This window comes from Xiphophorus maculatus, chromosome 9 (assembly GCF_002775205.1).
Source record: "Xiphophorus maculatus strain JP 163 A chromosome 9, X_maculatus-5.0-male, whole genome shotgun sequence".
NCBI lineage: Eukaryota > Metazoa > Chordata > Actinopteri > Cyprinodontiformes > Poeciliidae > Xiphophorus > Xiphophorus maculatus.
This window is the reverse complement of record NC_036451.1, coordinates 23,132,939-23,160,415: the sequence shown is the minus strand read 5'-3', so window position 1 is coordinate 23,160,415 and position 27,477 is coordinate 23,132,939. Positions and strand designations below refer to the sequence as shown.

General features: G+C 38.1%; 2 protein-coding genes across 2 annotated transcripts in view; one reads left to right on the top strand and one right to left on the bottom strand.

Annotated features, from left to right (window-relative positions):
* Positions 1–4,200, bottom strand: part of scfd2 (sec1 family domain containing 2) — a 133,068-nt gene extending 128,868 nt beyond the window's left edge. The window contains exons 1-2 of the mRNA XM_023339761.1: positions 3,273–4,200; positions 2,213–2,381 (exon numbers count right to left, since the gene is read on the bottom strand). Of these exons, the coding sequence (XP_023195529.1) occupies positions 2,213–2,381; positions 3,273–4,086 (983 nt within the window). The 5' untranslated portion in view covers positions 4,087–4,200. The remainder of the gene's footprint in view (positions 1–2,212; positions 2,382–3,272) is intronic.
* Positions 4,201–4,257: 57 nt separating this feature from the next.
* fip1l1 (factor interacting with PAPOLA and CPSF1) lies at positions 4,258–27,466 on the top strand. The gene is made up of 14 exons (XM_023339342.1): positions 4,258–4,293; positions 4,561–4,660; positions 4,762–4,813; positions 7,447–7,505; positions 7,776–7,880; positions 7,979–8,094; positions 8,207–8,283; positions 10,217–10,319; positions 11,640–11,739; positions 16,689–16,740; positions 19,633–19,688; positions 20,887–21,043; positions 26,724–26,849; positions 26,952–27,466. Exons 2-14 carry the CDS (start codon positions 4,603–4,605, stop codon positions 27,061–27,063), a joined length of 1,173 nt encoding a protein of 390 aa, XP_023195110.1. The 5' UTR covers positions 4,258–4,293; positions 4,561–4,602; the 3' UTR covers positions 27,064–27,466.
* The last annotated feature ends 11 nt before the right edge of the window (positions 27,467–27,477 follow it).

Below are 27,477 nucleotides of genomic sequence, written 5' to 3'. Positions count from 1 at the left end.
GACGCTCACCACACAGGAAAAACCTGTATGAGGATTTCTGCAGGTTTTACCAACTCAAAGTTAAGACTGTTTAAAGACCATTATGAATGAAATTTAAGACCTGTATTATGAGAAAAACGTACAAAAGAAAATTACATATTTTATATTGTAGAAGTGCCAAGCTTTTTTTTTTTGCACAGAATGCACCTGGCATCGCGATAGATTTACACTTACCCACGAGAAGCAAAGCTAGCTCGCTAGCTAGCAGCTAGTAAGCGGTAGCCTCAACTACTTCAGGTCGCAGAATGGAATGAAGGTGTCTGTGTGCGACTCAAACATTTGCTTGACACAAAAGTCCAGAGAGAAAAATAAACTACATTATATTTACGAGAGTAAATAGCTCTGTCAGAACATAATTTAAGACCTGTCATCAACATAGTTTAAAAGTGAATTTAAAACACTTTAGATGGATAAATTTAAGATTTTAATTAAAGACTTTTTAAGGACACGCAGGCAACCTGTATATTTTGGTTAATTTGATGGCAGAATATACACACATGCATCCTTTTGTGTTTGTCTACCGCATAAAATCCCAATAAGATGCGTTTAAGTTTGTGGTTGTAACATAAAACATGGAAAGCTTTCATTGGGTATGAATACTTTTGCGGGTGAATGTTTGTGTTTCATTTCTCCTTCTGTTTATTCTACGCAACAGTGACTTCACAATAAACCTGATAAAAACATAATGAGTTTGCATATTTTACAAATTGAAAAGAAGGTGAAATATTTACTGGCAGCGAACCTTGAGGTTCTTCTCAGTCTTTTAATTTTCAAACACAAAAAAAAAAATGTACTGAGCAGAAATGAAACGAGGCGCAACATAATTATGACCTGGCAGGTTTTTATCATTTATTTATTCTAAATATAAAACTATAGTTTAATGTGTTACTCTTTCCCTGGAAATTTAACAAGTCACCTGCTAATTTTCGCCCTCTTCGGTGATTAGCTCTGCAATCAAATCCCTAAAGTTAATGACAGAAATCATGCAAAAGGACTGGAGCCTTCTCAATGTTTCACAGCAATCACACAAGCACTGTTGAAAACCTAAGTAAACTGGAAGGTGAAATCAGCGCTAGCTTTAATTAAAATCACAGAACGTGGTGAAGATGACGATCACATTTACTCCTATCAAGGTTTCTTAATTAAAGAATTTAATTCTGACAAAGTTAGTTCAAACTGGTTGCTCGTCTGCATAAAAATGAACTCCATGAAGATTTCCAGTCTACTTTTAGAGTTGATAAAGACACTGAGATGGTGACAAAAATGTGACAAATGGTCTCGGGTCTGAGTTTGCAAATAGGTTTGATACCCTTGAGGATGTCAAACCTATTTTCATTTTGGGTCATGGTATGATAATGAATGTTCACCAATGGCCAGTTGTAGCAGAATGTATTGGTAAATGCACCCATAAACAAATTCTTAAATTATTCAGAAAAGCTGTTTCTGCATTGTATAAATACTTCTAAAAATAAATCAAATAAATCATGTCTTTCCACATTAATGTAATTTGGCAGCATACAGAAATAACAGCTTTATTTTGATAATATTAAGGTGAAATGATATTAATGCACACAACTGTTATTTTGGAGGTTCAATTTATGTGTCCTTCTCTAGAGGACCATATCAAAAGACTTGGCCTTGAGTTTGACATGTGTGCTCTACATTCTCCCATTGGTTGACATAATCACAAAACACCCAGGTTTATGTGTCTGTGAAGCCAGATGTTTCTGAAAAGCAACCTGCCCTACATATTTTAGGCATCTCAGAGGCCTAAAATCTGGAGTGAAAAATAAATGTTTCCCCTTAAATTCAGAGAAAACTAAAGTCATGTTGTTGTTTCTGAAAAGCTCCATGATTCAGTGACCAGCTATAAAGTGCAGTCTAATGAACCTCGGGGTCATTCTTGACCATGATATTCATTTTTATTACATACATTAAACCAGTCTCTAAAACTAAGAGCTTTACAGTGTTTTGTTTTATGGAATTTAAAACTACCTCTGTAATATCTATATTTACATTATATTTTCATCAACTTCCCTCTGCAAATGGATATTTTATTGCAATTTATGTTAGCAATAAACAGAAATGCCTCATTCAGCTTTCTTATTTTAAGTTCTGTTTGAAAAGCGCGTTGTTAAGAAGAAAAAAAAAGGTACGACTGAACTCAACTTACTGGGTTTGAGCAAGACAGCCAGGGGCCACGGTGTTCTGAGAGTGAGGAGTTCTCTGTACACTTGTGAGTTCCAACATGTCCACTTGCACATCCGTCACGTGACCAGGCAAAGGGTCAAGCACGGTAAGCATCTTTTCAACCAGGTTGTCACCGTGATGGCCGACAGCCCCTTTATGAATAAAGAAAGCGGAGAGTGAGCGTGCACAGAAAGCTTTTAAATGATGCATTGGTCTGTGTGCCGTCAGTCGCAGCATTATGAACACTGACAGGTGAGGAGAAGCATGTATATCAGGTAGCAACTGAACTAAGGCTGGGCAGTCATTGTATCGTTTATCGTTTATCATTTATCGTGATAAGTTTCTTATGATTTGGATTTATCATTGGCATGATAGAGTAACATGAATGATGTTTAAAAAATAAAAAAAACTGTTCACATTGTAGGAATTTTTTATTTATTTACTGTTTTACTATTTTCTCTGTTTACTCAATGGAAGCATCAATAAATATCAGTATATTTGAAAATATTATAAATGCAGTTACTGTTAGCAGTTTAGTGATACAAATCACAGCTCATGTGTGACTGTTGTCCTAAAGAAGTGTGATACCAAGAGGAATGTTTTTCAAGAGCTGTATTTGTCTTTGTGGGGCTATAATAGCTGTGACACACATTTACAGTCAAATACGTATCTTAAAAATAAGTAATGAATAGTTTGTATCATTACTTTCATTGTTATCACAATAAAGTATCGCGATAAAAACTTAAGTCCATATTGCAACACCCCAAAACTGAACATCTGCTCTTTTAGAAACAAGACAATGGCCAAATGAGGTAATCTAAGGAATAGAATACTACGGAACCAGGAACAGGGTCGTGGCTTAATTTTGGCAGTTAAACTTGGGGACCAACACTATTATCCTGGTTGTTGTAATTATATCTAAGATCAATACATAGCTATCTTTTAAACCGGTCAGACATGAGTCATAATTTTACTGAAGTCTAAGTGTAGAGGTAAATAAGGAAGAAGGTGATTATTATGAGATTACAGAACGGCTTCCAAACCTGTAAGATCCATTGTTCGGTCTATAAAGATGATCGATGCTTTATTAGGAGCAGTCTTTCTTCGGTTTTTCGCCTGATTGTGATTGGCCAGTTCACCTGCGATGATGCGGCTCATTGGCCCCACAGCAAAACTCTCTTCCCTCATCCCTGCAGCCTCAAACAGCGTGTTTAACGCCGAAACCAAGCTTTTAATTTCAATCTGCAGCTCCACCGGAAGCGAATGCCCATCCAGGTCATTCAAAGTGCCGAACCTCTTCTTCTCCGGTCGCTTTGCATTGATGCTCTCCAGGTCTGCTGGGAGCAGGGGGAACAGGTGAGCAAACGGCGACGCCACGATCAGCTGCTGCGACACGGGGGCGAAGACCACCGGAGAGTGCATGACCTCCGCCGTGTAGTTCATGTTCCCCATCCACTCGCAGAGCTTCTCCTCGAACTGCTCGAAAACGGGGAAGCCCTCCATTTCTGTGGACACGTTGTTGGCGAACAGGTGCACGGAGTGGGGGACAGCGGTGAAGACGACGCAGTACTGAAAGTGACTGAGGGATATGATGTCTTTTATGATGTCCACCGTCCTCCCCTTTAACAAAGTGCTCACCACGAACACGGCTTTGGGCTCGTTCTCACCGCACGCCTCGAAGCTCGAAAACTGCTTCACGTTCCTGGCTCCCGCTTGCAGCAAGGCTGCAGCCCCTCCGCTCCAGTGGAGAGCCTCTGCACTCCTGTCGTCCATAAAAACCACGGCTTTCTTCACTTTCGCGAACACCTTCTCCCACATTAGCAGCGGCAGCTGCGTGAAATCCTCTGCGGTTGACATTTTTGCTCATAAACAGCGTCGGTCAGTTGTAAATAAACGGAAGAATCGTCGGAGATGTCACGAAACAAGTTACTCCAACAAACCAAAACACAGGTCTCGTGGAGGTGACGTGGATATTGGGGCGTCGCAGAGTTTACACGTCACCCAAACGTTGCCATAGTGATAAAGCAGCGCCCGTAGACCAGCCGTTGGAGGTGTTGAGTAAATGTATATATGTTTAATGTATTTTTAAAAGTGTCGTGTCTCCACAAACAACAACACAAACCGAAGAAACGACAAAAATTTACAAACGCCATATTCAATTATTGCATTTATTTTTAAAAAACAAAGTTAAACGTTTGCTTTATTGGAAAACTAAGCGGTTAAGATAATTACAGTTGGTTATAATTGCGCGTGACGGCTTTCCTCGGAAAAGCAGTTTACATGTTCCCTAAATTTACATTTTTGCCGTTTTCTTTATTTACGAGCTTACAGGAAGGAATACAAGGATCGTTCTAGCAATTTATTTTCTCCTAAATGTTCTTTTGGGATTCAGAATACATGGGTCCTGATGAAGACGACGACCCGTTTCAATGTAGCTAAGTTCACAATTGCAACATTTTGTTATTTTATAACGTTCTAGTCAGTTATCAGACTACAGGCTTCCAATGACATGTATGTACGCGTTTCTTTTAGGGACATATGACAGCCATGACAAGGAGACAGAAATTTACCAGAGTCTTCATAGGTATGTTATTTATAACAGCAGCAAACAAGACACTATTTATATCAACACTATCACAAGAAAATATTCAGAAGCCAGTCTTCTATTTTCATTCTGTATGCAACATACAGTATAGGTATAAGGTATAACAATATATGCTTTATTGTAGTATGACAGCAGCAAAGTGACTATCAAAGAAAATACGTTTACACAAAGATAGATTATTAAACAGAATAAAATAAAATTCTGTACCATACGGGCAAAGTTTGAACATAAATATGCAGTTATTAGTACACTGCGGTACAAAGGAATGTGAAACTGGTTAGGTTAATTTAAAGAAAGTGATAAGAAAAACCAGAAAGGCAGAGATGTGCAGATACCAGCAAAAATTGTATTTAAAATGAATTAAAACTGTGCAAATACCAACCTGCATATGAACATTTGTTGAGATTGTTGGGAGCTGTAAAGTCTTACAGTGGAGTGGGATACATCGTCCACCAGTAATGTTATTTTAGCCCCTTAGTCCTTCTGTCTCCCACCACCTGCATGGGACATACTGGCACATACAGTAGCTGGTTTGCCTGGGGAGCTTTTCTAAGCGCTTCCTTTCAGCTGTAGATAAGCTACCGCTCCAACATAGAAAATGGCTTCCATGCCAGTTTCGTTGAGGATCGAACAGCTGTTGCTCTAGAATTACCCTGTAATTAACTCCATCCATCTTCTCATCAACTTTAAACATCTCTGTCTTTACTGAAGAATAGCATCCTCACAGCAAAATAGCCACCACCATGTTTCGAGTTTTGTGCAGTGTTAATTTTCAGCTTTAGTTTCATCTACATGTCTTGTGGAAATCTCCAAATGGGACTTGTTTTGGGATTTTTAGGCAATAGCTTTTCTTTTTGCCACATTTATATATATATATATATATATATATATACTGTATATGTTGATATATTTTCCACATCTGAGCAACTGTGATTAAAGACTGTCCCATCAGTTCGTAAATTTACAGTTTGCCCTTCTCTCCCCACCCTGTTTTATGTTAATTTATTGTTCAATAAAGGCTACTCCAAAAAACGTAGATGACCTATATTTAATTACTAGGTGATTTCTGTAAGCAAGTGACTGCACAAGATTGTATTTACTCATATTAGGGTTAAAAAGGCGGAACAAACAGCAAATTTGTAGTGAATTATTTTCAACGCTGCAGTTTTTTATAGGCTGACTGTGGCTCAGAGGGGAGAGCAGATGTCCTGCAATCTGAACATCAGCCTCCTTCCACCACATGTTGATGTGCCCCAGTGCAAGGGAACCTACAAATTTCTGTGTATAAATGTGCGGTTGGAACTGTGATGGGGTGTAAAGTTCCTCTGACTAGTTTTAATTGAAAACTGCACACACCCTTTAAGAGCTAGCCAATGGATTACATTAAAGTTTCAGCATGTAGCCCGTCAACAGATTTACAGGATACTTTAGGAAGTCGGTCTATGACTTTTTTTTTTTTTGCTTTGTTTTGTTTAGTCAAAAGTTTGGAATGGTGACATTTGGACTATTAAAAGTATTTTGTGTGATTTTATTTTCTATTCTGACTCTTAATGTTTTATTTTCTGACAATTACACCTCAGTTTGTCAACTTTTTAAAATAACTCTTCATATTTTTTCTGGTTTATCTCAGGTTCTTTTTTTTTTTTTTTTTTTAACAAATGTAGCTATTAATTACTTTCAATTATAAAAAAAATAATAATTGGACAAAATTATTATTCGTCAGCAAGCTTTCAAGTTTAATACAATATAGTATAGGCGTAATGATGATGCCATAATAATGGCATCTTATTGCTGCATAGAGACAAGGTATTCACGTAGAATGCGGTGTTCTTCCTGCGTTAATGACTGCGATCATTACAGTTTCACGCAGTACATGTGACGGGACAGCGTGCGTCGCCTGTAATGTGCCGTGAAGTCAGTCTATTGGAAGGTGGATGGATATATCATGCTCATTAAATCTACTGCCAGGGAAAGAGCGCTTGTTTATGTGCTAGAAATATGAATGTAAGCAGTCGCGCAAGCGTAGCATTGATTATTCCTGTGGTTGGCTTTATCCCTCAGATTAAATGGAGCATGGAGTGCCACTGGAATTGCATTTGAATTTGTTGTTGGTTGAAATTAGGCCTAATCGGCTGAGGTTTAGGACGCAAAGTGAAAACTGAAACGTTATCAGCAAATTAAAATAGAAATGTAGTGTTTTTGATAGATTTTTCAAAAATAAATTGTACTAATTGTAGAAGAAGAAAGAGGTAAGAGTTGTAGAGAGGGAATCACGTGTTTCTGTTGTTTGAAGGGAAAATCCAAAACCTCTCGTGATGGGCTGGGTCTGCGATAATGGAACTGCTGATGTTTCTAAAACTGCAGTGTGTGTTTTGTTTTGTTTTGGTGTGGGGGGGTTCCCTCTAGATCATATGTATGAACCTGCATTATTTATCAGGAACCCACTTCTGTCAAGGTGTTGCTATATGATATATTTTCGTAATGTTCTGGAGACATTTGAAATGGGGCTGTTAGCACTCAGCCCAGTCCAAAGTGTTTTGTCTGAACCTGAGTTCAGGTTATTCTCATAATGATGCAGATTTAGTATGCGGCATCATTGTGATTTCTTGCAGCTCTGGGCAGATACCTGAGGATCCTGAGTTCAATTCTGAAATAAGGACAGAGCCAGTTGGTAAGTAACTTTTTAAGATTACTTAAAAACAAAGAAAAGCATGCATGTTTAAGAGAAGAAGCAATCTTTATTCAGTCTTCAAACATACATAGTAGAGGAATCTAGTTTATTTGTGTTTTATTGTTTTGATTGTTTTATTTCTAAAATATTCATTATATCAATGAATAAAAAAATAAAATTATACAATTATTCTTTAGCATTTTAACTAAAGAAATATTGGCTCAGCAGTTGTCTTTATTAATGTATTACAAATGTGAAAATGCTTATCAGGCTGTAAAAAAGAGGAGGACGAGGATGTGGTTCAGAATATCCATGAAGTCAAAGAGCCAAAGCAGGATGTGGAGCCTGTAGAGGAAAAGCCATGGAGGAAGTCTGGTAAATTGTTATTAGTTAGCATCCATAATCTATAATCTCATTTTATATTTCTTTATCCAGTCATATTAAGACTTCTTAACTGTTTTTTTTACGTTTAGGGGCTGATATCACGGATTACTTTAACTACGGTTTCGATGAAGAAAGCTGGAAGGCGTACCGTATGAAGCATGCTAAGCTCCAAGCATTCCAAGCACAACATATCGCTAATGTCATGGTAAGAGTGTGTGTTATCAATATTTAAAAAGAGAACTATCCGCTGTGGGACAATATAGACAGACAGAGAGCAGATATTGATTTCGACTTTGGTATTTCTGCCTGGGCCCCAGAGGGAGCAAGCTAAATATGAAGTGGAGGTGATGTGTGCTTCTTCTAATTCAGGCAGACCATCTAGGAAATCCTGCAGGTCAGTAAGATGTTTTTTTGCTCTCACTGTGTGCATCCTTGTTAGTCCTAGTTAGCATAGCAGCATCTCATTCAGTGTTGCAACTGTGAGATCAGATCTTTAGACTGGCAGTGAATGACAAAGTTTAAGAGATATGAATAATCTTACAAGGCTTAGAGGCAGACTCTGTAAACATTTCTAAGGCAACCTAAGTACTTGTGTAATAAAAAAGAAAACAGGCTTCTGAGCTGGTAAGAAAGAGACTGAAGGGGGGGAAAGCATTTATATTATTCAGTCACTTTTTCACAATTAAAAAAAATCTCCTTACAAAACTGATTTTTGTTTTGTTTTGACATATGTAAAATTCCAGTAACTTTCTCAAGCTCATCAGGCACATTTGTACGGAAAAACATTTTCACGTCTTTTTGGATTGTCGCGTTCTCCAGCTTTACCGCCAGTAGTTGGCTCAATTGCTGCTCAGGAGATTGAATACGAGTTTTTACTCAATATGCCTGGGAGGAGCTATATCTAAATAAACAAATATTTGACTAAAATAATGTTATTAGCAATTGTGAGGACAGGGCAAAATAAAGATCTTTCAACAAAAGAGGAGAGGATTGGAATTGTAAAAGAAATTTATGAAATGGAGAGAATTACTTCTTCAATGAATTATAGAATTATTTATAAAAAAAGCCCCAGAATAAATTCTTTCATACATACATAGGGCAGTATTTGTCTCTGAAACCAAATATAGTAAGGGTTCATAGTGAATTAAGGAAATGTAAAGACGAGATGACATGACCTTACTTTTTTGTCTTATTTTTAAGACCATCATCCATCATATTCGTCATATATTCTGTGCCTGTGCAACGTATTTGTATTAGTTGGTTCTACTTTAGCGCCTTCTATATGCAATAATTGAAAAAAAAAGAAGCAAAACCTAACATTTGTTGCCCTATATCACCCTATCATCATACTAAATTATCTAAAATATCCTTTAGCTCGATCGTTAAAGGAGATACTCACCACAGGCCTGACGTCAGCCAGGATGGACTGGCAGGACGCGTTATTTAATTAAAGATTCTTGATGATGTTCTCGACCATGGGCGAGGTTACCCTTCAGGGGAGGTCATGTAAATCTGAGCGCTACGCGGGGTCATGAGTCTAACCCACTCGGTTTGACAGAGCAGGACCAGAAGGGATGCAGGAAGTCACTCTGCAGCGTGCTGCAGACTCACGCAGCCCAATCCTGCACGTGATGCGCTTTTCTTAACGGCGTTCACTAGTTATATCACATTTTTACATATCTAATTCATAAAAATATCAAAAAAGAGCATTTTTTATAACCTTCTTATTGGAGCAAAGCTCTTGCTAAACTGTGTGAATTTCCTTCAAAGATGAAAAGAGACACCAAGGAGCTGGAAACTGTTCATTAATGAGCTGCCATTGGATATAACTGTTACTCTCCTTTTGCGTGTGTTCTTTCCTCTCTCCTTCTTCCTCTGATTAAGTTCTAGTGACAGAAAGAGGTTAGTAGTGTCCTATCTGTGTGTGGGCGTGTGTGCCCGTGTGTATGTGTCTTTCTCTGTAAGGGGCTGGTGTTTTTCCTTATACACATAAGGAAGGCCCTATGTGTATGGGTGTACATAGGGGATAGATGTCAGTAAAGGACTGTTGTAAGAAGAAGACAAAATGACCCAGATAAGGAGGTTTAATGCATTAATGGACCAGTGGCGGGTTGATGCAGGGGAACTGGGAGGAGGATTAGGCTAAACTAATATGGTGTTTTTAATATATTATAAGTGCACATCAGCGTAACATATGCTCACGATTTAAGCCTGTTTGGAGGGAGAAAAAAAGCTTCAGTGACCAACTTTTTGGTGTACTGCATAATTGTTACGTAAATGTATGTCATGTTGTGTTCGTTGTACGCCTTTTATCGCCCGATCAACAGACGAAGAAAAGCTAAGACCACTAGGCGTGGAGGCAAAGGGAGAAGCAGGAGAAGCAGAGAGAAAGCACGCCCTTGTCGCACCGATGCAGCCAAAGATACTCAGGTAGTGTGTGGGCGTGCGTGGGTGTGTGGGTGTGTGTGTGTGTGTGTGTGTTTGTGTAGTGAGGGGAAAAGACACAGCCTCCAAAGCTATTTATAGCTACGGATGGATGACAAATTAAAGAGAAAGATCTGATCCCCTCGACCCTTCCGGAAAAAGGATGCGGATACGGCGCCTCTGTTGTTTTGTGAAGAACATTTACCTACACAAGGTTGCGGTACACTTTTATAACTATCGTTGCATCAAATCAAATCTGCCTTTGTTCACAGAGCACATCTTATGATACCGTCATAAAACCCCAAAAGCTCCGAGAAAGAAACAATAAAACCAGTGCAGATTATAAAGAAAAAGATCATTAAGTAAAAATAAGTGATGTAAACACAGAAGGAAGGCCATGTGTAAAATTAAGAAATGAAAATGATCAAAACATAAAACGCAATCCAAATACAACACATTAGTTTTGACAAAAGTTTTTTAAATAGTAGTTTAAATTGAATTGAGTGGAACGATTTTACGATAGGAGTGACATCCAAAGCGATTTTAACTCAAGAAAACACGGCTACTCCATATCAGCACAAATTTGTCCATCTCCATTCAGATAAGCTGATCAACTCCTCCATCTATAGAGCTCTATGAGTCCATGAAGAGTTTATGTCTGAACCATATCAAGTGAAGCACTTTAGTGAAAGCTGTAATGCTCCAAATCTGTTGGGCTTCCAGAGAGGACAGGTTATTAGAAGATAAAACAAATAAAAAAGGTTTGTTTGTACATGAGATAAACAACACAGTCAGATCTTTTACAATTACAAATGGAAGACCCATGCAAAGTTTTGGACAGTACCAAGGATAGTTCTCCAATATCAAAATTACATCTACATGGAGGACTCTTTATTGACTTAATAATGATTGTCTTAATTTTTCTTCAAAACAGGAAAGGTTATTCTATTTAGTGTCAAACAGTGAGCAGAAAGTGTCTTTTTATACATTGTGAGTATTAATTAGGTTTTATTTGTACATTGACATTCCAATCTGTTGCTGAAACAACATGAAAGATTCACACATTTTCAAATTAAACACAAAAAATATCTGAAAAAGTTTTAATTACTCTTCTTTAAGAAAAGGTTGAAAACTGCTTTAGAATATTGAAATCATTTCGGGTTCTGACTTTAATTTGTAAAATCGTGAGCGAGATTAAGCGGCAAGGTTTCTTAATTCCATCTTTATTTTTATTTGTGTGATCCTTGTTTTCTTTTCAAAGATCTATATTCCAGAGTGTGCATGTTTTTTTATTTATTTGTAATTCAGCTGTTTGCTGCATTGCAGTCAGTAATGAGGATTTCCCACAAGAAGGACACTGTCACCAATTACGACATGCCACGTTCGGTCAACGCCCGCACCATGTTCTCATTTGTGCCTCCACCCTGTAAGTCACCATACTGCAAAACCTTCATGTTTATACCTGCAAATGTATGTAAGTGCTCCTTTACGCTATGCTCAGATGCTTACTTGTTTGTTTCCCGGGATTAATTTGCCGACACACACAAATGAAGTCACTTAAAAAAGCAGATGGATCAAATTTAGATTGAACACAGAGGTTGTTTAGGTGAGCGGGGCCCGAGGGGAAACTCCTGCTGTCCACATAACTCATCATCCAGCTGTACAAATGACTAATGGTGCTCTGAGAGTGTTTTTGTGAAGCTGCAACACATGTCCAAATATGCAACCCTGTGGAGTAAAAGCACAGAGGTGAGTTTGCAGCACATTTTGAGGCATTGTGTGGCTGCAGTGCAGGTTTATAGTCAGCTAGGTGTCTGTAGTTCTGTCCAGGAGGTGGTCCGCCAGGGCTGTCAGTCACTGGACTTCCTTTTGGGTCTTGGAGTGAATGAGATAAAATATATATATATATATATATATATATATATATATATATATATATATATATATATATATATATATATATATATATATATATATATATATATATATATATATATATATATATATATATATATATAAATCCAGAAGGACTTCCTGGCAAAAAGCGTACAGCTGCGGATATAACTTTTTTTTTCCCCCTTCAAAGGCTCCAAAATAGAAACACTGCAGCTTTAGACCCCACTGTTACCCCTCATCCTGTGAGCCCCATATCGTGCAGCAAAGCCATGCCAGGGCTGGTAATGCAACCAAAATATCAAACATCCTGCTGACTGCAGCTTTGAACAGAAAACACTACAGCTTTGAAGTGTATATTCGAAGTCTTTTTTTTTCTTTTTTTGTGTCTCTGCGTAGGCTACTTGTGTTCTTTAAGTCGCCTGCCCGGCCTCCTCGCAAATGTCTAACATGATAAAAATAGTCTGTGCAAAAAAATAAAATAAATAAATAATAAAAGAAAAAAAGAGCAAAGTGCTTGGTGTGCATATTGTAGCACGAGAAATGTGCTGAGCAGACTGGCTGTGGGGAGCAGCGCAGAGGAAAAGACTGAGCCGTTTTGTATTTTTCCGTTTTTGTTTTTCATTGAGGTCACATCAGGTGCCAAATGCATTACATAGGTGCAGATTGTGCTGTGGAAATGTGTCGCTACAGAGTTACACCTGAAGCTGAGCCTGAGTCACTCACATGTGAAGCACAGGACTCTTCAGCTGGTTAGTAGGTCACTACAGTCAGGAAAGTTGCAGAGCTTAACCACAGCTAAGCTCGTGTATTTTTTTCATGCGTAGGCTGCAACATGAGCAAATGTCCTATGACAAGACCCACTTTAGTGCTGATCTGTGATCTGTCTACTTTTGCTCCAAGTATTGAACTGAGCAGAAGAATATTGCCAAATGAATTACAATAATTTGAAATCCTTAATGGATAGTACACAGCATAATAAAACAATTTCCAACATTGGGGTTGCGCAACACAGACTTAAATTTTTATAACAATATTTTGTGGTACTGTTGTAATGACAGTAAAAGTGACGATAAAAACTGTTTATTATTCCTTTTCTAAATACTGCTCTAAAGAAAAAAGTGTTATTTTCATCATTAACCTGAAAACAGTAACTGCATTTCATCATATTTTGAAATATATTGATATCTATTGATGCTTTAATTGGACAAACAGTGGAAAAAATTGCACCAAAAAAAAAACACAAAAAAGCAATCCTGACAGTACGAACTGCTTTGGTGGCTTTTAAACGTCATTAATCAGAATTTCAGTGATAATCAGAGCCAATGTGTCAGAATCATGACAGTGATAAATCAAAATTGTTGCCATGATAAGAAGTGTATCGCAGAAAATGATTAACGATGCAATAAATGCCCAGCCCCACTTCAAACTGGACCAAACAAAGTATCAGCAACCATCTGCTGTGACTAGCTGCAGGTTAGAGAAGAGACACACAGCACTGTTCCTAGAACACACCTCATACTAAAGGAGAAAGTACAGAGTTAATGGCAGCAATACCTTGGAGAGAACCATCACTAAATAGGTAAACACTGAGCCAGAAACACTGTCTGCAGGATGAAAAGGAGAATGCATATTAATATAAAGGTTCTTCAATCAATAACTTCATGAGCTTTGTATAGGAAAACAGTGAGATTGAATGGGAGTGTCTCTTAAAAACAGAAGTAATATGTTAATAAACAAATTAACAGTTGGAAAAAATGTTGTTCCACCATTCCGGTGCTTACTTTGACAAAGGAAAAACAGCAGCGAATCTGAGTAACCAAATGCTATAGACTGCCCTTTTCATCTCTTTAGTGCAAAGCTGGTGATACTGAGGGAATGTGTGTCCAGGTTCTGACTGCCAGAAGTTGATATATGCTGCATACATGCAAGGTCCTTGAAAATGCTTGAATTTTAATTAGGTGATTTCAAGGCTTGGAAAGTGCTTGATTTTTGTATAAAGTCCTTGAAAATTCTTTACATTTAAACTGCACAGTTTTGATCTGTGTAACTGAAATAAAGGTTGCCTTATATGTTATACTGTAAACAAAGTTATTATAAAATTCTGGGATTTTTAAAATTTTTTAAATTTTTTGCTAAATTAGTGTTTTGTCCCTGGACTAGTAAGGGGTATTTGGTGTTTCAAAACATGAAATGTCTCTTATGTTTTGAATGAGAGACATTTCAAAACATTAAATACTGTTATATTTTAGTCTACGTTGTCCATGCCAGGTAGGATACTCTACCAATACATTAACAGCAATAAATGGTATCATAAAATAGTATATTGAAACCGTCTACATTAGTTCATTTGTAGTGTTTTATGTCCAAAGTGTGTTTGCTGGAAAAGTTTGAAAAGTGTAAGATTTTCTACACACTCATCTTTGCACTGGGAATTTGAGTGGCCACATTACATTTTATTCCTTAGTTCTTACATTTGCTATCGGAAATGCAGGAATTGAGATTGTTTTAGACCTTAGAAATTCTTCGTCCAGTTATCAAAATCTTATAGCTGTAAAGGGAAGACAGGATACCCTTGCAAGAGTTTAAGAGTGTGTTGCACCACAATTGTTGCTGTAGCCACATATTCCTCTGCTCTGGAAAGCAGCCGCTGTTGGTCTAAATGGTGAAATATCAGCGCCATCTAAGAGTCTGCAGCCTGCACCTCTGTGAAACATTAGCACGAGACAGAGAGCCACGCAAACACAGACTGCAGCCATTAGCCCTTAGCCATTAGCTCTCTCATATGCTGCCAAGCATAAAAGTACAGTCCTTATCAAACACTCACTGCAGGTAGAAGCAATTACTCACTCACGATAACTTTGCCTGCATCTGCTTGGACAGGCTGGTGCTCATTGTAAATGCACATTTATGTCTGTGTGCTATTGTAAGAGGCACGCACTGCTTGTTGTTATTTTCTCTTGTTCTTTTTAATCATTCTTATATGTGGCGGTCAGTATTCATGAGGTGTTTCACATGGTGACCTCATCTTGTGCTGAGTTGTCTCAGGTGCATGTTCGAGATGAATCACACTGTCTTTTGGTTAGCTGTCTTTAAAGGAATGGCCCGAAGGCCTTCAGCGCTACACTCTTAGCTTTGTTGTCTACTACTTAGAAGTTTGTGAGCATTTTGTTTTAAGCTTTGTTCTTCCAGCATGTTTCCATATGTCTGAGATCGTGTACGCTTGCTCTCTTCAACTGTATGACTCGTTTGTTTTAAAAGAAAATGTTTTCTACTTTTCCTCTCACATGAGGGGTTAGCTTGGACCTCGGGGCAGCGTGCAGAATTTGTGCAATGGCTCATATAATTATTCCTTCTGTTTCAAGCAGTTAATTGTGTTTTATCTTGAAAAGCTGCACCAAGCTCTTCTCACGTTAGGGGTCGTTATTGGGGGGGGTGGTGGGAGAAAAGAAAGGATAGCAGCCAGATGTTAATGTGCCTGGGCTTATTCTTGATTCTCGTGTACGCATGCTGTTGTTCAGTGCAAGTTGAGTGTGTAATTTGGAGCTGATTGTTTAGCTAGCTCTCATAAAATGTGAGCAGTATCACAAGTTGGACAATTAACTGTGAAGTGAGCGTTCTGTGCAGCTGATGGTTAGGACCTGCCACATTTGTTGATGTTAAGCTTGGAGGCAACTCTAATCTCCCTCCCTCTGGAGCTTGTATGCACTGCATTTACTTTCGGTCTGGTATGACTTGTGCAATTTAATAATACTTCATTAATCCCAGAGGGGAAACGAATGTTGTGGCAACTCACGTTATATAATTGTCTTCAAAGAGTTGTTGTAGATGCCATTGACTGTGGGCAGGATTATGTCCTGCAGCAGTCTGTGGTACGGTGGTTATGAATAAGCCTCCGACTGAAGACTCTGTTGTTGCATCACAGTCTGATAAAGAGGTTGGCAAAGTTGTCTGTAATTTTTAAGTCATATTTCAATTAATTAAGGACCAAAACTCAAAGGAGAAAAAAGAGGGCTTTTATATACTTCATGTATCCAAATAGACAAATTAATTTATGTTGCCTTTTGTTTGCTAAATCTAATGTTAACACATTTAGAAACGCTTAAATACACCATATAATGTGAATGTAAATTATAGACTGATATTCAATGGATATTTGCTGTTTTAAACAGACAAACAAAATAGCGAGTTCTTGTTTACTCCCTTATGGGTTTTTTTTTTAACTATGTTGGTGAAGGTTGCAAAATTCCGGGAACTCTCGAAGTTCAACACTTGAATTTTACGTCTGCATCCCAGTTTACAAACCAGATGCTGAAGTTTAAAAAAGCTACAATAACTTTGAGGCAGTTCGTCTAAAACTTGCATTATTTTATCATTTGCTTCTATAGATACGTCAAACTTAGTAATGATAAAATACTTAGTTTTTTAAAGTCTGTGCCTGACTTGATACACATTATTTACATAGTTTTGTTTTTCTTTCAGCTTCACTTTTCCAGTTTTACCAATCTGAGTCCCCCACTAACACACTGAGCAGGTGAGTTTATTATTTCTGACGTGTGTTTGTTTTCTCAGAACATGCACTGATTGCGTTGGAGCATCAGTATAGACTGTAGATGAAACAGGAACAGTGCCAGAAAATGATTTCACTGATCGGGAGATTTGACATAGATGAAAGAAGCAATTAAAATAAGTAAAAAAAAACACAAAAAAACAACTAAAAATAAATACTTTCCTTGGTTTGACTTCTGAAACAGTCAAAATGTCTTATTTTGGAACTAGAGAATAAGAAATTAGTGCTCTCTCACGTTCTAGCTTGATGGTATTTTTCAGTGTATGCTGTTGCTCATCTTACAACTAACACAAATCGCCAAATAAGGTAGAAATCTGATTAAAAGCTTGTTTATGCCTAAAGCCTCCTGTTTATCAGTATCCAGGACATCGCTCACTGTGCTCCTCTGATCTATGTCATAAACTGTCTGCAGACTCCCACACTTTGACTCTTAATTTATACAACTAAGATCACATGGGAGCCACGTTGTACCCCAAACTCCCTCTTTTTTTCTCTTTTTTTTCCCGATACGGACACAAATTCAGTCCCTCTCCAGTTTTGTTTGATGGTAGGTTTGTTTCCTTTGAATGTTGTCTGCGTCCAGCTTGTCTCAATCTCTACATGTTTGTCTGTCTCTAAAGCTTCCTGTCTCTTTCTTTCCTAAATCCCTTTCCTTTTCCTATCTCCTAATTTGCCATATCTGACGTGTTCCTGAATTCACTCTGGACTTTGTCCTGAAAATGTTTTTCTTCTCACATCTGAGTCCAGTTGCCAAATCCTCACATCCTCCAGGGACTTACTGTTCCTATGAACTCTGCCAGCCTTCTCCTCTGTACTTTCATGAATCACTTCCTTTACCCCTTCTCCCCCCCTTCTTTTTATTATTTTTTTTATTTTTAGACACATATGTATATAATTTAAACCAATAGTTTCTGCCTTACTTTAGCTGACCAGTCGTCTACTTCAGGATATAAGGAACTTCAGGTATTTCTGGCATGACCTGACATGCTTAATGCAAAGAAAAGTGCTGATCTGCCTCACAAATGTATTTTTAATACATTTACATTCTTGCAATGTTTCAGAAAAGACTATGTTACTGCTACTTTATACAGTAACATAGTCTGCTATCTGCATGATCAGTTTTGTCTTTCATATTTTAAAAGAGGTAGTGTTTTATTTAAATTTCTGATCTGTTCCGGATTTTTCTCCTGCTCATTTCGCATCGTTTGCTCAAGGTTCTACCATAGATTAGTATTCTAATTTACTTGTAAGCTTCTCAAAGTAATCCCTTTGAAACAAACACAGAACAATTTAGAATATTTAATTCAATGCCAAGTTATTTAAGATTAAAAAAATTGTTACCTGAAACATTCAGCGTGGATTTTATTATGCAATAACGTTGTTTTTTTTTACATTTTGGTAAGTTACAGACAAAAACTTAATTGAGATTCACAAAGATAAAGCAAAGTCTTCCTTTGTACTGGGTGGATGAGAAAGAATACATGGTTTTCAAAATTCTTTTGCAAATGAAGTCCAAAAGGTGTGGCGTGCAATTGTATTCAGAACAGAAAAGCAGAATACTTCACTCATCTTCCGTTTTTAGCGGAAAAGCGCTAAGGATGTTAGCATTTTTATTTTTCTCCCCCCAGGCTAAAATGAGCTGCGATTCACATCGTAATTGGCGACTTAATTGTAAGTCTCCAATTAGGATATTTTAGAATAGAACTGAACCGCTAGTTGTTTTATACATCTAATAAGGATAATAACCATGAAAACAAGACCCCCCAACCTGTGCCTTCTATTGGTGGACCGCAGGTAGACATAGCGGATGAATGGAAAAGCGGATGGTCCAAGAAGGAGCCTTCTGTTCAACCATGCGGTCAGATGGGTGTGATGTAAACGGTGGGAGAGTAGAATGAAAGTCTCATAAGTTCTTCAACGTCAATGTTTCTATTACCACTGAATGTTTTATTTTTCAGTGCAAAATGTCATTTTTGATATCAATGTAAGCTGTAGCTGTTTTAGCTGTTACGTATTTGTCCTGCTGCTTTGGTCTCAAGTCTCCTGATAAGTGAAGTTTGTGGTTTTAATTCGGCATAATGTGAAAAAGTCCTAGGAGTATAGATAGTTTTTGCAAGAAATTGTAATGATATACGTTAAATAGGGTATTAAATATCAGAAAGTTTTTACTTTACTGCAACATTAAGACCAGATGTCATTTTATCCCCCGTCAGCTCTTTGCTGTGAGCCACATGGCTCGTCTAGATCCATCTTTGCTTCATTCACCATATTCCATTCATGAGCAACCCTTTATCTGCTAATGCCTGAAATAATAAAAAAAATACATTTTAGGTGTCTTGGACTGTTATTTTTATTTTTTTTTTGGCACACCGCGTTTTGGACTCACACTGCTGGATGAGCTTCATACAATTTCACTTCATCCTCAGCGCTCTCGGAAGTTTTCTGTTGGAAGCGCTGAGCGTCCAAGCCATGTGGAGGGCAGAAGATCTAGCAGTATCCGTAATATGCCCTCCATCCATTCTCCACGGGTTGGCCAGCGCACACTGAGCCTTGACAACGAGCCAGTCACTTCAAACACTTGGAAAACACAGCAGCACATTTGGAGAAGTGCTTTGATCATAATGCGGAGTTGTGCTCTATTTTCTTTTCAGCCGATTCGCTGGCGAATTTGTTTGCTCACACTGTTTGTCTTTATCATAGCAATGGTCTGGAACACTGCATAAAGCGAATGACATAAGGAGTACCGTGTGTCAACAGCTAGTGGCAGATGTTGAGCCGTTTGCAGAGAAATTATGGTGAAGGGAATGTCTGGTTAAAGTTCTTCGTTTGAAGAATGTCTCTCATTTTCTGTTTCAGCGACAATGTTGGGAACATCGAGGAGCCCTCGACTTCCCTGTATCCATGTTTTGTCGGTAAGCGACGCATGTGTCCTGGAGATATGATTACAATTGTGGGGAATTTTTAGCGTAAAGTTAGGCCCAAAATTATTCATATTTGGCAGACTGAAAATGGTTCTTTTTCAACTGAGACTCTTCTGTCTGATAGAAAGTGTGAGAGGAGTATGAAAAAAGTAAACAATTGATCTGTTTTGTTTACATCTCCAGCATTTCCAGGTTCTTTAAATTCACAAACTTGGATACAATTTTTTGTTTCAACAGGATAAAACCACATAATACTGGTTTCGGAATAGAAAAAAGTACCGTAAGTTGATTTCAGGCTTTTGGAAAGCCCTGACATCGGTTGTGTTGAAAATTTGTGGGCTGTTCTTTGAAACAAAAGCCTGTGAAATAAAAAAATAAAACAAAACTCTGCCAATTCTGCTCAGTAGAGTGCTCTAACATTGAGTCAGAATTATGCCTGAAACTTGTTACTGGCTACAAAAAGCAAATTGTCACCTTCCTAAAACAATGGCCTAAGTAATTTTTTTGCCAAAAGTGTTTTTATTCTTTTTTTTTGCACAAAACATCTTTCTCAAAGAAAGAGGTGGTAATTTTAATATTTTTTGTCAGAGCAGATGTATTAATTTGACTTTGTGTGGATTAGAGAAAACTGACAATAAATCTTTATTATTATTATTATTATTATTATTATTATTATTATTATTATTATTATTATTATTATTATTATTATTATTATTATTATTATTATTATTATGATGATGTTAATCATCCCACCCCCAAAAAACAGCATTTCTATTACATCGCTAAAAGCTTAACATAAATATGACAGTCATTCCAACAGTTTTTATAAACTTATGTTTATTAATATGCTCCTAGTGCAAGAAACATTTCCTTTTGCTTATGAAAATGTCTGATTTAGAGTTTGGGGTCTAAAGGCAAATTTGGCACTGCTGGAGGTTTCATTGATTCCTGCCCTACATATTCTCTCTAAACTTTTCTTTTTCTTTTGAAAAACTTTCTGTTTGAAGATGCCTCCATAGCAAAAGAAAGGGAAATAACAACTAGAGGGACTTACAAAAATACATCATTTACATCTTTAAGTAGAACTGATGCAGCTGCGTGCTGCTTCTGTTTATCGTCCCTCCCTGGTATTCTTTTTGTTGTTGTTGTTGTTTTGTTTTTATCTCTCCTGTTTCATCTTTAATCCCAGGGAACATGTCCACAGACTTTGCGGTGGTGGATAGTGCCAAAGCCTGGGAGTGCTACATAAAGCAGCAGCGCAGCAGAGACAGAGCGTACGGCCATGACAAAAACAGACGGCGATGCAGTGACAGAGACAAACACAGGTCTTCCTTGTCACGCCACAGGTGGGTCTTGAGGAATTATCATTAAACCAGTTCCCTGTATGTTTGGTTTGGAGAGATTATGTCTTAATTCCCTTTCTTTTGTATCGCGTGACGATAGAACAGATTGCCCTCTCCTCTTCCTATTCCAACCCCTTCTCCATTCATAGATGCCTCTAACAAAAGATGAATGTGAATCTGCTGAGCAGCTGTGGGATCTGGATAAGGCAACATCCATCAGGAATCTATTTCTGATGGACCAGTTATGCAATTTACCCGGCATAGGTCTATTGCCTGTCTGCCTCTTTCTCTTTTGCACATAAAGTATGCAGATGTACTCTGGTCAGTCGTAACATTATGTCCAGATAAGGTGATTAACCCAACCTGCATCCATCCGTGCATTGTCCACTCTCTGACTATTCTGAGAGCTGACTTATTTAAAAAAAAACAACACACACACACACACACACACACACACACACCCTGTCAGTGTTACGACCGATCTGTGTATGTTTACAGGAAGATAACATTTCTCCAGAGGAGATTTCAATATTTACAGGGAACCAAACAAGAAAAGGAACAACTATTGCACTTAGGATTTCATTTATGTTGGCATCAGAAAAGTTTTAATTTTTCAGCTTGACTGCAGAGCAGCAGATTAAAGGTCTCTCTGTGTTGCTCAGTTCAAAGCGTGAAGCGCAATCAAGTGCAGAAATAATTCATATAAACCGAGCCAAATTGTTTCCATGCAGCATAACTAAGGGGATTTTTATTCCAGCTATTCAATTGATTACTGAAATATAAACCCTGGGAGAGTCGTGGAAAAATATACAACTATTGTGGGGGGAGAAAAGAAAAAATAGCCCTGTATTGCAAAAGAGCTGCAAGTCTTGATGACTATTACAAGGCGAGGGGAAATGAGTGCCAACATATGCAAAACATTTGCTGCAAAATGAGGTAATAAACAGACGTAAAAACAAATTTTAGCCAAGATGCAATTGCATGTACGCTCTGTTGGATGGAGTTCGGCATCTTCCTCTCTAAGGGTCAGAGATGAGAGGAGTTTGTCTAATTTCACATTTTCCTCCTCATTTATCGCTCAAGTGACATAAGGCACACTATGTGTCTAGTAAGGCGACAGTGTAATATGAGACAGATAATCTCTGAAAGAATCAAACTCCTCCACCTTCTCCCGTAGCTAATATTGCCATCTGAAGAAATGCACCGCTCCCGGTCAAGAACAACCAATCAGGGCCAGGAGGAGGGCCTTATTGCTGTCAATCACACTCTTATACGTGCTAATGTTGGATAAATTTACAGTTCCAGGAAACCGCTTACCCACTGTCATTTGATGCCTTGCCAACTAGCCTGATCATTCATGATGGCTCTGCTGAAGGGGAGAGGGATGAGAGTGCGAGCAGCGGGAACACAAGCATGATTGTCAGCTCTGATACCCTCCTCTTGGCTCTGATTGGTCATTTCTGTCCAAGATGTGGACAGAAATGGGGTTAGCACTGGGAGAAAGCAGAAGAGCTTGATGTTTGCACAGATTATTTGTCTCACATCATACTATCATGATATAGTGACAGTTTTAACGAATATGTGAAAAAAAAATCTCTTATAATAGTTATGTACTGCGTGTTTTTGAATGTGTGAAATTTCTGAAGTGGAAAGATAATCACACATGGGTTTATTTGTCTTTTAAGTAAAATTCTCAAAACTGCAGATTTCAGGTTTAAGCCAATACCCAAACATTCGAACATCTTATTGCGCTTTGAGAACCCTCTTACAAAATTGAAAAGCTGCTGGTATAAACTGGGTGGGTGACGTTACTCAGAGAAGCAGCAAAGAGTCAGTGTAGCTTCAGAGCACCTCTGGAGAACCGCAGCTCTTGTCAGATGAACTTTCTTTACTTCATGTAAAATGCTATGCTAGTTGAAAAACTAAACACTAACTAAATATCATCACGAGCACTCCATGGTAAGATCATGCAGTGGGAATGGAATAGATTGAGCTGCGACAGACTTTAGGCTGGAGCTGAGGGACAAAGACACAACGAAAAGGTTTGAAGTATATTTGTATGTCAGAACGACCCAGTCGAAGTCCAGAAATGTTATTTTCTGGATTTGCAAACCGGCTAGAGACCATGTCCAAGTGTTTACACTTCAGTGCTTGTCTGTCTTAGTCAATCGCGTAAAATTTTTGTGGTTGCAAGCCTTGAAAAGCTTGAGGCCGAACAAATAAGTTAGCGAGTCACTGCGAGAATTTTTTTTGTCATGCCACACTTGCTTTGTCAGACTTTATGCAAATTAGTGCAAAACAGTTCAATTGGACATACCGTGTCTATGAATTGTTCTCATACTGTTCCACCTTCTTTTTCCCCCACCCCTAATTGACAGAAAGGGAGTTTCCTATTTAAATCGCCGAGTCCTTATTTGTACCTAAAGCCTCGGCCTCGTGGGTCAGGCGAGGAAAGCAGGACACGGGGACAGCTGTGAGGCTGTTGGGCTAACCGCATCAGACAGGAGGAACAGGAGTCGCATGTGCTTGACAGACACTATGGAAACACTCAGGAGATTTCACCACTACTGCTTCGTATTCATTCTGATGTAAATGCCACAAGGGACTTATCCCTTCAGCCTGGTTGAGAGTGCCGCTCACACAATCTGCGCTCGGCTGACAAGTTTGCCCTACATTCCCTTTTGCATGGTCTCGACTCCTGTATCATGCATGTGCTCACGGCACGGGTTGCATATTTTCAGCCGCTTTGATTTATGATTGCGTTTTGGGCTATTTTTAGCCGCGAACTGGAAACAAGTTGTGTGTGAAATGAAGAGAAGCAGATGGAGCTAACCGTCTCTTTGTTGGTAGCCACTCTTATTGTTCACTGAAGTGATGAGTGCAGATGCCGCGTGGCAGATTTACGCTCGCTGGCCTGCATTTCTTGCGCTGAGTCACATCGGTTACTGCCCAGTAGGTGTTGGCCCGGTTGATTTTAGGGTTCAGGCTGTGTTTGGTTTTTGGCTGCGATTCCGAAAGCCGGCCCTTGATTTATCGCCATCAATAATGAATTACGCGAGGCTAAAATTCAATGTGAAATATTACACATCTTTGACACAGCTTACCTATTTTTTTATTTTTTTTTTCATGGGCATCAGCTGAGCACCTGATTGACCATTTGGTCAACACTTGCGATGCGGTTGTAAATCTGGGCCTTGGACCGTGAATGTAGCTCATTCTCACTGGCACCACTTCTGTCTCTTATCAACGCTTTCCTGCACACATGTGGCCACATGTGAGGGAGACCATGGTGACATCCAATACCCATTTTTCATCTAAGTTTGCTTATTTATTTGGCATTGGTTCACACAAAAGGGTGTAAATCAAACTGAAAGACTCCTCAACTAGTTTAAAATGATTGGTTGACAAAGAAAAAAATTGCACGTGTAATTAATTTGCCGATTTAAGTCGATGGGAGTTTAGTACGAAAAGTCCTGCTTGATGCCTCAGTGGAGACATTATTGGAATATGTTGTAAAGTACAATGTAACACAGCTCATCAACAACAATATGAGAGCACTGGTAACCCTAAGTAACATATGCTAATATCACTTAGCAAGTTGTCAGATTTAATTAATATACCTGCAATTTTTTTATTAATAAATTTAGATGTATTTATTTATAAATTACTTTATATATGTTATATTTATCTATTTAGTTAAAATAACTACAAAAAAATCTAACAAAAAACTATCTCTTTTATTTATTGAATTAATATACCTAAAAAAAAAACTAGACCAAAAAAAAAATATCTCAGAAAAAAATAAAATTCTAAAATCTTGCTTGCCTTTTTGCGAAAATGTTCTTTAATGGAAGCTCTTTAACTTGATTTACTTCTGAGATTTTTATTTCAGATTTAGGAGACACGACATGTTCCAGCAACGACTCTCAAGATTTCCATCAGCTGCTTTTGTGCCATATGCTACGTTCATCCGGGCTTCAGGGCCTGTCTTGGGTTCAGCGCATTCCAACAACGACATCTGTTTTCATTTTTCCCTCTTTTCAAATTGTCTGAGGCCTTAACGTGACACACTGCTCCCTTTATCCCAAAGTCATGCAAGTTATGCCCTTTTGTCCGGGAGCAGCGGCTCAGCTGAGTTATGAATCTATGATGCATGCTTAACCTTGCATGCAGCTCTACGAAAATTGTTGTTGATGTAGAGGTTATGAGTAAGGTAACTTTAAGTTGGTTGAATGTTAGACTGACCACCTGTATCTCTCAACCAGTGTAATATGGAGTTTGTTGCATAAGGTCCCCCTTTTTTCAAGGCCTTTACAAATCTGTTGTTTTTATTGTTGTTGTTTTTTTGACAGAAACAGATTTTTTTTTCAGTCCTCTTGCACTTTTTAAGCACGACTGACAGCTGAATATAGTGCGTATTTGTGAAGTGGAAGAGAACAGAAACAGTTTAATGCATTTTTACAAATAGAAATGTAGAAATGTGCTTTTCATCCACATAAAACCCGCTAAGTGAATACTTTTAAAAGCGCCTTTTGCTGCAATTACATCTGCAAGTCTTTCGGAGGAGATTCTATCGGCTTCGACTGACATTTCATTAATTACGTTGCCACGTAAAAAAAGCATTTGATCCCCTCGCAGAATTCTTCTTTTTAGTTTTTTATTCACATGCGCTTGTTTTATGTGTGCCCTACCGTGGCAGCAACCTGTTATGTAACTTTGTGAGCTTCAAGTGTTCACTTCTATTTCCCCAGTTGAGAGCTCACAGCTGTGTTCACCAACAAATGAAGGTCTGGCTCTCAAGATAAATGGCATGACAACACTCATTTGCAGAGCCGTCACGACATTTGAGTTTATTTATTTATCTATTTTTTTTGTAGCCTTCACCCAGACAATAGTAAACAAAGGCTATAATTTGGACAGCATTTAGTTGCCTCTGTTTACCCGTCCGGCTGATTGGAAAGTTATTTGCGTGAACACAAAAGCTGAATGTCACAGGAAAGTTCTTCGTCTCTGCTGTTTTTTAAGCTGATATACATGATTAAATATAATTTGCTCTTAGTCCAACACAGTTGCAAAGTTGGCCATTTACTTTTTCCTTAACGTTTCCCTTATCTGAACAAGTCTTAGGTTTCAAGTGAATTCAATGTTTTGCTTGTTTATTCCATTTTTATCTGTGCTCTGTAAAACAGCGTAAGCATGTACGATGTAGTCGTTGACGTGATTTGGGGGTTAAATTGGACACAATCACAAAACTAACTTACTAGTTACAAATGAAATAAAGTGCCAGTGAAACTAGCACTTTATCATCTATATGAAGCCCTTATTGACTAAAACATGCTCCTGTAGTTCCTGAAACGTTACTTGTAACTTAATTTTATCTTACTTCATGTTTACTAATTTATTTGCACTAGAAACTTGACCAAAAATACTTGGGAAGAGTTTGTGTTTTTACAGTAACGGGAACGAGGAGTGGGCAACATTCGACGGGAATTGTTGCCACCAATTGTGGCACGCCCATTTGGTTATGGTGGTAATTTACGTTTTGCCAGCAAAGGCCCATGTTGGTCTGAATATATTTGTTTTCCTTTCAGTAAATGGAATAATTTGAAAACCACAATTTGTATTTACTGGTTAGCTGTATCTTTTCTACAGTAAATCTGCCATCTTGTATGATTTGTTTCAGTGAGAAGAAGCCGGCGGAGCACAGGGACTCTGCAGATTATGAGCACAAACGTCGCAGGATTGAAGGAGTCACCGGCAAAAAGAAGCAGAAAGACGAAGAGGAGGGCTCGCGAAAAATATCGCAAAGGTCGAAAAGTCACACATTTCCAAAAAGTAATGACAAAAAAAATTTATTTTATATATTTTAAATATCCATCTTTAAATTATTCTTTCGTTTTGCTATTGGCAGAAGTAGCAGCGACAGTAGGAAGGATGACAGGGAGGCCAGGAAGACAAGACACAATCACGCAGAGGGCAAAGACTCTGGGAAGGCTCGGAAAGCGACTGAGAAAAGAAAATAAAATTTCAACAGCCCTCAGAACAACCAAACCTGAAAAGCTTTGTCCCTTTGCATCTCAGGTTAAGTTGTACGCGAAGATTAATTTGTTCTCATTATATTCTCCAAGCCTGAGTTTTATGGTATTTTGTTGTTTTTCAGGTTTGTATACAAGCCTTGCTGGCAAAACAAAACAAACCTGTACATTTTTTAATTTTTTTTAAACGAGTTTATTGAGCATTTAACCAAATGTACCATCGTCAGATATACTACACAGGCCGAAGCGTGACAGACAGAACCACAGCAGACAGACCTCAGGCCCTCCACTGATACACGGAAACCAAGTCAGTTTTTTTTTTCTTCTTGAAAGTAAGAAAATTAGTAAGGCCTCCACAAAATCTCCTATTTAAATGTTATTTGTTAAGTTATGAAGACATAG

What these genes read in the sequence shown, in the direction of transcription:
- fip1l1 (XM_023339342.1), top strand. Translation starts at nt 4,603, where the DNA reads ATGTTCTTTTGGGATTCAGAATACATGGGTCCTGATGAAGACGACGAC. An exon ending in CCTGTATCCATGTTTTGTCG is followed by an intron (nt 19,689 to 20,886) that starts GTAAGCGACGCA and finishes CTTTAATCCCAG; the next exon opens with GGAACATGTCCACAGACTTT. An exon ending in TCTTCCTTGTCACGCCACAG is followed by an intron (nt 21,044 to 26,723) that starts GTGGGTCTTGAG and finishes GATTTGTTTCAG; the next exon opens with TGAGAAGAAGCCGGCGGAGC.